At 57.9% G+C, this 9,627-nt stretch overlaps 1 protein-coding gene across 3 annotated transcripts in view; it reads left to right on the plus strand.

Annotated features, from left to right (window-relative positions):
* The window catches only part of GRIK5 (glutamate ionotropic receptor kainate type subunit 5), a 68,684-nt gene extending 62,778 nt beyond the window's left edge, over positions 1–5,906 (plus strand). For all 3 annotated transcript variants that reach the window (XM_061388420.1, XM_061388422.1, XM_061388421.1), the window contains 3 exons: positions 159–287; positions 391–512; positions 4,915–5,906. In XM_061388420.1, the coding sequence (XP_061244404.1) occupies positions 159–287; positions 391–512; positions 4,915–5,331 (668 nt within the window). In that variant the 3' untranslated portion in view covers positions 5,332–5,906. The remainder of the gene's footprint in view (positions 1–158; positions 288–390; positions 513–4,914) is intronic.
* Positions 5,907–9,627: the final 3,721 nt, after the last annotated feature.

The following is a 9,627-nucleotide window of genomic DNA, read 5'->3' on the forward strand; positions in this document are numbered from 1 at the left end:
CCCAGAGGTGGTTAAGGGGAGATGGTGAGCAGTAGTCAGATAGAGGGTGGACAGGGAAGATGCTGGGCACACGGCAGAGCCGGGAGGAGAGGAGCTGGGCCTTGGGGGGCAGGGCTCCAGTGTCCCGATGACCTGCCCCTGCCATGTGCCTGGTCCAGGCTCCCCGTTCCGGGATGAGATCACGCTGGCCATCCTTCAGCTTCAGGAGAACAACCGGCTGGAGATCCTGAAGCGCAAGTGGTGGGAGGGGGGCCGCTGCCCCAAGGAGGAGGACCACCGAGCCAAAGGTCAGCTGCCCCCGCGCACCCTGCCCTTCCTGGAGGCCCCTCACTGGCCCCTTCCTCCCCCGCCCACAAGGCCCAACCCCTGGCTCTCCCCTTCCACCCCCAGGCTTGGGCATGGAGAACATCGGGGGCATTTTTGTCGTGCTCATCTGTGGCCTCATCATCGCTGTCTTCGTGGCGGTCATGGAGTTCATATGGTCCACACGGAGGTCGGCAGAGTCAGAAGAGGTAAGGAGGCTAATGAAGGGTATGCGGGGAAAAGCGGGACCTCGGGGGTGGTGGGGGGTCGTGAAGACTGTGGCATTGGGAGCCATTCCTGGAAGAATGCGGGGGAAGGGGTGGGAGCCAGGGAGGGGAGAGACGATCCTCCAGGGGTCCCAGAGCTCCAGAAAGAGGTGAGAGCAGGGACTTCGCTGGTGGTCCAGTGGTTAGGACTTGGTGGTCTCAAGGCAGAGGGTCCCGGTTCAATCCCTGGTCGGGGAACTAAGATCCCACAAGCTGCAGGGCAGCGAAACTTTAAAAAAAGAGGAGAGGGCAGAAGGAAGACGAGAGAGAGGGTCCACGGACATGAGGAAAGGTAGAGCGGGAAGAGGGCGCCGGCAGCCGTGAGGATGCGGGGGAAGGAGTGAGAAGGGGCACTGAGAGAAGGCTGGGGAGAGAACGAAGTGGTGGATAAGGAAGAAATAGCAGGAGAGACAACGGGGCAAGGAGAATGCAGCTGTATGCGGCAGCAAGGAAGCCGGCGTGCTGGCCGCTCTCACGCCCTGTGCCGGCGCGGGCTGCCCACCCACACTCCACCGCTGACCCGGCGGCCCGCCCCCTCGCTCCTCCTCCGCGATTCCCACCTTGCGCGCCCTCTGCCAGCCTCCAGCCCCGCCTCCCCCTCCCGCTGTGAGCCCTTGACCTTGCTTCTGCTCGCCTGAGAAAAGCAGAGGAGTCCGAGAGCCTGCCAGCCCTCACCTCCACATCCCGCCACCCGTCTGCCCTCTCCACTCGCCCCATTAGTTATTCCAAATGAGCATCCACCTCCTCGCTAACACTCCCTCCACCTGTGCCCGGTACCCTCTCGCCTTCCCAAGGACATGCCTCAGCTTTCCTTCCCTCCAGCATCATCAGTTTTCCTCTCTCTATCGGATCAAGCCAGGTGTCAGACAGATACACTATCGTTTCTCCCATCTTCAAGGAATCCTCTCTCTCGACTCAGATTCCCCTCCTGGTCACCAGCCCATTCCTCCCCTTCTGTGGTAGCCTTGACAGGGTGTTTCCAGTTTCTGTCCTTCCATTCATTCTTGGACACACTCCCATCCACCTTCTGTCCCCGCCCCTCTGCTGAAGCCAGTCTCACCATCCACAACCTTCACATCTGAAATCCGGTGCCTGAGTCTCCGGCCTCATCACTGTGAGGTAGCCCAGGGCTCCCACACAGCTGGTCACCACCTCCTCAGCCCTCTCTGGTCCTGCTCCTGTCTCATCTTCCTCCTACCTCTCTGACATTCTCGTTGGGGGGCCCTAGGGCTCGGGCCTTGGACTTCTCTTCCTCACCTCCCTCGGTGATCTCTTCCAGCCAAATGGTTTGCAAGACCGTATGCTGATGACTCCTGCATTATTCATCCGTTGCCACGTAACAAGCTATCCCCCGTTTTAGCAACTTCCAACAACAAACTGATACCAGTTCATAGTTTCCATAGGTCAGGAATCTGGAGCAACTTAGCTGGGTGGTCCTGGCAGCTCAGTGTCTCTGCTAAGGTCACGTGCATGATTTCATGGGGAGTTGCTGTTGTCTGGGGGCTTCCCAGGTGCTGCTAGTGGTAAAGAACCTGCCTGCCAATCCAGGATATGAAAGAGATGCAGGTTCGCTTCCTGGGTCAGGAAGATCCCCTGGAGGAGGGGGCATGGCAATCCACTCCAGTATTCTTGCCTGGAGAATCCCATGAACAGAGGAGCCTGGCGGCTACAGTCCATAGGGTCGCACAGAGTCGGACACGACTGAAGTGACTTAGCACGCACGCACAGAGGCCCCAATGGGGCTAGAGGATCTGTTTCTAGGATGGCTCCCTGTCTCACAGTGTACTTGGGGTTTTAATTTATGGGAGTGACTGGGTGATGATTTGGAGATGCCAGTGCCAGGGAAAGAAGAATTTAGTACTTATATCACCTAACAGAAGCCCGTGCTCCCCCCACCACCAACGCCACTGGGGCCACAAGGAAAGCGCCACCTTTAGTCAGGAAGCAGAAGAAGGGAGAGAGAAGCCTAGGGCAGAGGCTTTATTGGGAAAGGCAGGGCAAGTGGGGAAATGGCTTAGTACTCGGCCATGTGAACGCTGTTAGCAGGCTCTGGGCTAGAGGGGTGGTATCTACTTGTCTGGTACCTGCCCTGGGTTGTTTTAGGGTTTGGTGTGTGAGTCAAATAAAGGGGGAGTATAGATTCAGAACTGGTTGGGTTTTCGTATGAAAGGCAGGTTCCCAACTCTTTGCTGTCCCTAAGAATCGGCTAGCTCTGGGAGGGTGGTCTCTCCCTGGCTAGCAAGATGTTTAAGATGTCAAAACATCCTGAGATAGAATAAAAATACACTCATTCACATGGCAGTGGGCAGGAGGCCTCAGTTCCTCACTCAGAGACTTCTCCATAGGGCTGCTTGAGTGTCCTCAGGCTGTGGCAGCCGACTTGTCCCAGAGCGAGGGATCCAAGAGAGAGCCAAAATGTCAGCCGACCTAGCCTTATTCTGTGGATCACACAGTGGCCTTCCTACAAAGGCAAAGGGGATTACACAAAGGTGTGAACACCCCGGGGGCAGGATCTTGTAGGCTGACTGCCATAACCCCCAGGTGTGTATCCCTTCCAGGGACCTCTCCCTGAACCCACAGTTTGTAAATTCAGCTCCCTGTATCTGCACCTCCACGCGGATGTCCACCAGGCGGTGCGTGATGTCATGTGGCCAGCACGGAGCTCCTGCCCACCCACCAGGCAACACTGTCATGTAGAGTCACCCTTCACCCCTCCCTCTTCCTCACGCCCTCTACCTGATCTCAGCAAAAACTGTGGGCTCTACCTTTGAAACACACCCAGAATTCAAACTCTTCTCACCTCCTTGGCCACCACCACACTGGTCCAGTCACTGCCATCTCTTGCCTGGTGATCAGAGTGGTTTCTTAGGGGCCTCCCTGCTCTTGCCCTTGGCCTCCCTACAGTCTTCTCAGCACAGCTTCAGAGTGATCTGGTGAAAGCACAGCAGTCCTGTATCTAAAACTCTTCTGACTCAGTTGTTCAGTCACTCAGTCGTGTCTGACTCTTTGGGACCCCATGGACTGCACCACGCCAGGGTTGCCTGTCCTTCACCATCTCCTGGAGCTTGCTCAAACTCATTCCGTTGAGTCAATGATGCCATCCAACCATCTCGTCCTCTGTCATCCCCTTCTCCTACCTTCAATCTTTCCCAGCATCAGGGTCTTTGCCAGTGAGTCAGCTCATCTGACTCAGAGTGAAAGCCAAATGCTTACTGTGGACTCTGGGCCTTAAACGAGCCAGCCCCCATTGCTCCTCTGACCTCATCGCCTGCCATGCCCCCTTACCCACCCCACCCCAACCACCCTGACCTGCTCCAGGTTCTTCCAGCACCTCCGCACCTGTATCCAGCTGAACTGTCTGCCCTCCCTCCTACCGGGTCCCATGCAGCTCATCCCCGCCCTGCCTTTGTCTACTTGCAAGTCCTCTTCTCAACGAGTCTCCCCTAAGGTCTCATCTCAACATTCCACCTTGCTCCCCACCCACGCCCCTATCTCTCTTCTGAATTTAATTTTTCTCCAAAGCACTCATCACCATCGAACATACTGTGTCTTTAGGTTTTGTCTCTGCATGCTGGAATATAACCTCCAGGAGGGCAGGGGCTTCCACCTGTTCTCTGCTGTGGCCCTAATGCTCCCAGACGGTGCCTGGGACACTGTAGGTGGTCTGCCTGTACGTTGTGAAAGTGTTAGTCACTCAGTTGTGTCTGACTCTTTGCGACCCCATGGGCTGCAGCTCTCCAGGTTCCTCTGTCTGTGGGATTTTCTAGGCAAGAGTACTGGAGTAAGTAGCCATTGCCTTCTCCAGGGGATCTTCCCCACCCAGGGATCAAACCTGGGTCTCCTGCTATGCAGGCAGATTCTTTACCATCTGAGCCACCAGTAGGTGGTCAGTACCGAGCACAGGAATCAGTGACAGAGGATGGAGAACAAGTAGGAGGGAAGGACTAGAAGCAGTTAGAAACTTTCGAGTGAAAAGACAAGAGGCGAGATAGGAGGAGGAGAGGAGCATGGCTCAGAGGTGAAGGGCCGATTTAAGAACAAATCCAGAGAATAAGGGAGACGGGAGAGAGAAGTGGAGGACAGACAGGAGTTGAGAGGCGAGAAGGAAGAGCACGGGGAGAGAAGGGACCTGCGAGGGAAGAGCCTAGGAAGCGAGGAGAGGATGGAAGGAAGGGAGAGGACGAGAGCGCAGGTGGGAAAGAGGAAGAGAGGTGAACACAGCGGTGGGGCGGGGAGAGCAGGAGGATGTGAAGAGCGTGGCCTGGAGGACCAGAGGCGTGGAGAGGGAGGAGGCGCGGCGACAGGGAGGGCGCAGACCATGACCGCCGCCCCGCGCCGCCCCCAGGTGTCGGTGTGCCAGGAGATGCTGCAGGAGCTGCGGCACGCCGTGTCCTGCCGCAAGACGTCGCGTTCCCGCCGGCGCCGGCGGCCCGGCGGCCCCAGCCGGGCCCTGCTGTCGCTGCGCGCCGTCCGCGAGATGCGTCTTAGCAACGGCAAGCTCTACTCTGCTGGCGCGGATGCGGGCAGCGCGCACGGGGGCCCCCAGCGCCTCCTGGACGATCCGGGGCCGCCAGGCGGGGCTCGGCCCCCCGCCCCCACGCCCTGCACCCACGTGCGCGTCTGCCAGGAGTGCCGGCGCATCCAGGCACTGCGGGCGTCCGGGGCCGGCGCGCCCCCGCGTGGCCTGGGCGCCCCCGCCGAAGCCACCAGCCCGCCCCGGCCCCGCCCCGCCGGCCCCCGCGAGCTGGCCGAGCACGAGTGACCACGGGAGGGCGCCCGGACTGATGCAGGGGCCGGGCTTGCCCCAGGCCCCGGTCGCCCTCGCTTCCCCAGTGGGCGAGGGACGAGACTTGCGCCCGCCGCGCGCCGGACGCCGCGATTTTGCCTTCGGTTCCCGGTCAAGTCCGAGGCTCGGTTCCAGAGCCTGCCTGCGCCCCCTAGTGGACTCGCCGGAGGGAGCCGCGGACGCCCGCACTCCGCCCCCGACTGCGGACAAAGACGAGCGCAGGGACCGAGAACTCCGGGGGCCGGGACTGCAGGGGTCGTTCCCGGAAGCAGAAAGCAGTCCGCGGGGAGAACCCCGTCCTGGGACTTCTCAGGCTCCCCAAGACTTGACGCAGCCCTCCCCACTTCTGGAGAAGTGGGAAGCCTCTGGGCAGATGGGTGTCCCCTGGCGCCCCTCGACTCTTCTCTTTCTCTCTTTTTTTTGGGGAGAAACCTCCGAATTTCTATGAGACCCCCACAGGGAGGGGGTCAGTTGGGCCTCCATCCCTCCCCCTGCCACAGCCCAGTCCCTGTTGGAATAAAAAAAAGAACAAAACCCCAAAGCTGGGGATACGCAGGTCTCATTTCCTGGGGGTGTGAGGGCACCGAAGGCTTGGGCTTCCTCTCCCCACCCCCAGGGAGTCTGCTTAGAACCGCAGACTGGATGGTCACCCCTTCACTCTCTCGATTCTCCGCCCTGCCCGCAGACAGCAGGTCAGCGCAGGTCTGGGCAGCTGGCCCTTCTCCACTGACCTTCTCCCAGGACAGAAGGAGGCAGCTCTCCCTGAGACAGATGGAGAGATGGAGGGATCTGGAGAGGCGGAGATACCAGGAAAAGGAGACATAGAATGACAGAAACCAGATGGGGCTGGGGGAGGGGAGGGCGAGTGAACAGTTCAGTGTGGTGGTGCCCCGGCTAGCCCGGACGGTGACAGGTGTGTGCCTGGGCCAGGGTGATCTGTTGGCTTTGTAATCGTGTGCATGTGTGAACCTCCCTGAGACCACCTTCAGTTGTCTGTGCCCCCGATCCTGTGTTTCTGCTGAAAACGTAACTCCCCAGCCCCCAAGAGAGGAAGTGAGAAATCCCAGTGGAGGGGGAGGTGGCGGGGCGGGAGGCCGAAGGGCCGGTGGAGCAGGGAAAAGGGTGGGTCTGCTTTCTGTCCCCGCCCTCCCCCGCCCCGCTGGAGGTTTCTGTGGAAACTGCCGCTGAGAAAGGACGAGTGAAGGTCACACAGCCAGAGCCAAAACGAGGCCGAGTGGAAGGGGGAGATATGGAGAGGTGGAGAGAAAGAGATGGGACAGGAATGAGCAAGAGACAGAAAGGGAAGAGACAGAAATGGAGTAGCGATGGGGAAAGACCACGGAGGTGGGGGAGAGACCACGGAGGTGGGGGAGAGACCACGGAGGGGAGCAGAGAGGGATGGGGAAATAAGCCAAAGAAGAAACAGGGGGACAAGCCATAATGAGGTGGGAGAAGGGTGAGACAGAATGGGAGAGAGGAGGGGTAGACAGAGAAAACAGGTTAAGAGACCGGGGGTTGTTGGGGCTGAGAGAAGCAGAGACTGAAGTGGAGCAGAGATAGGTGAGAAACAAGAAGCCTTGGAAAACTAGATGTAGACGTTAGGGGGCCCCGAGTCGTGGAAATGCTAGAGATCAAGCGAGGGAAAGGAGAGGCTGGGCCCCGCCCCTCGGGCAGGCGGCCCAGAGCTCGGGAGCTGTCCGTTCAGCACCGGCCTGGCGCGCAGCATCTCCCTGTCTCCCGGACAGGACCTGCCAGCCTTCGCAGGGCTTGGGCACGCCACATCCGGGGGACCCCGCCTGTCACACAGCACCCCGTCTCAACCTGGCCTCTTCCGTGTCTCAGACACTTGCCACATGTGTGCCTTTCAGAGGCAGGTGTGGGGGCGAGCTTGTGTCTCAGGATGTTTCTTGTTTCCACATCTCTTAGAGACTAATCAATGTCTCTGCCCTTGAGCGGGAATGTCAGTCCGTCAAGGTGATAGAATATGGCTGCAGACATTTGTGGTCTCTTCCATTCTCTGTCCCAATACCAAGCATCAGGTCTCCCATTTCTGAGTCTCCCCCACCCCCATTTCTGCTCTATCTCTTCAGTCTTTATCTCTGTCTCCCCAGTTTGCCAAACATGTCTGCCTGGCTCTCTATGTCCCTTGTCTCTCTGTCATCTTCACTAAGTAATGCAGTTGATCTGTCTCCTCCATCTGTTTCCTCATTTCTGTCTTTGCCAGTCTGTCTGTCTTTGTCGGTCTTTCTGTTTTTCCTTTCCTATTTGCATCTCTCTGGTTTTGAACTCTGTGTCCATTCCTCCCCTTAGTCTCTCCTTCCATCTCTCTTGCCGAGTTCCCTTGTCCCCATCCATCCCTGTGACCTTTGTAAATCTTCCTCCTCCTCCACCCAACTTCCGCAAAGCCTCACGCTGGGAACACTGTGCACAGTCATCAGTCTCCCCAAACTGAGGAGGGAGTGCATGAGGGGGGACAGGAGCCTGTCTGGGGTGCAGTCTCCCCCAGCCCAGCTGGTGAGCAGAAGGAGAGAAGGCCAAGAATCTCCTGGGATCCTGAAACCCCCCAGGCTTCTCCATCCCCCCAATCTCTCTGCCATGGTCCAAGCTCATCCCTGTAGGATAAGGTAGAGAGGAAAAAGATAAAGGTGGGACAGAGCCTCCCCCCTTCCCTCCCATCCTCCTCTTGGAAGGGGACAGAGTTCCGCAGAGGGGCCAACTACCAGGGCTAGAAGATGTGGCTCCCCCCCCCCCAGTCTCCATGGAGACAGGCCAGATCTGTAAGCCCAGCCTCCTTTGCTGCATACGCTGCCTCCCTGTTACTATGGCAACAAAGGACAGCAGGGAAGGATGGGGACGGGTCAGAGTACAGGATTGGGCTGAGGCTCTGGGTGCTGGAGGAAGGAAGGAACCCACCTGCCTGCCCCCTTTTGCTCTCTGGCCCAGTCTCCCTGTCCTTGTGGTTCTGTGGTTTTGAATCTCCCATTTTTTGTGTCTCACTCCAGCCTTCAGCCTTTCACACAAATCAGTGACCTGGTCCTTAACCTTCACGCCCGTTGCCTGTCCCCCACATCTCGACTTCCATAGGTGGGAGGATACCCACATTCTGAAAAAGCTACAGAGACAGGCTCTTGCCTGCTCTCTGCCCTTTCTGCCATCCCCACAGAGTCTGGGAGTGTTCCTCATAGAGCAGAGAGGTGTGGGTGGGAGGCTGTAACTCCTCAGGCTCCAGTGGGTGGCTGATGGGATGTCGTGTGTATTGTGGCAGGCCTGGGGTGTGGGTGCCAGCTGTGCATCTGTGTGTGTGTGTATCAATATATGCCGAGCTGGGATGTTCCCAGCGTGGGGGTGTGGGCATTGGGGGTGTTTGAAGCTACAATGCAAGTGTATAAGACAGCATTGCAATACATGATGAGTGTAGTGTGTGAGGTGTGTAGGATGGTGTTGTGTGATCTGTGTCTGTGAATTATTGTGCTGTGCATAAGTCCGAGTGCACCCTTTGTCTGTCATTTACAATTAGCAATACTTTGGCAGTTTGGCATGGAAGGTCTTTGCGTGTGCCCAGATATATTGAGAAGGAGTGTGTGTGATGTTGTGTGACCACACAGCAGAGCCCACAAAGGTTCAAATGGTGTCTGGGGCAGTGTGAGGCCTGTGTCTGTGTGACGGTGCTGAGTGTGGATGTGTACTGGTTCATGGGCCCATGGGTGAAATGTTTACTGGTCTCTGTGTGAGATGGTTTAAGGCCAGCTATGATGGAGCATGTGACATGTGTGTCTGTGAGGTGGTGTTTTAAGGGTGTATGTTCCTCTGCATGGCATTTTATGCCTGTGTGATTCTGTTGTGGTGTGCTGGGGTGTGCAGTATGCTGTGTGTTCGTGAGTCTCTGGGCTTGTTTTGATGGGGTACTGTGAGATGTGTGGGACGTGATAAGCTGGTGTGTGACGGAATGTGACTGTGAAACTGGTGGTGTTGGTGGGTGTCCCCAGCATCTATGCTCTCTGGGTGATGGTCGGGTGTGAGTCCCATGCTTGGTGGGATTCTCTGGCTGTGATGTGTCTCCTGTGTACCTGTGCAGTTGTGTCTCGTTGGATAACTGCAGTGCCATAGTGGGTGGGGGGAGGTCACACACTGAGGGGGCCTCAGGGCCCCGCCCCCCTCTGCAGCGTCCCTGCTCATCGCGGGGTATCTTTCTCGCCTCTTGGGTTCCCTCCATCTCCGCCTCCTGAACAGCACCCCACAGTCTCCAGGGCTCCCCCTGCCTCACTGCAGAGA

Source organism: Bos javanicus, chromosome 18 (genome assembly GCF_032452875.1).
Source record: "Bos javanicus breed banteng chromosome 18, ARS-OSU_banteng_1.0, whole genome shotgun sequence".
Lineage (NCBI taxonomy): Eukaryota > Metazoa > Chordata > Mammalia > Artiodactyla > Bovidae > Bos > Bos javanicus.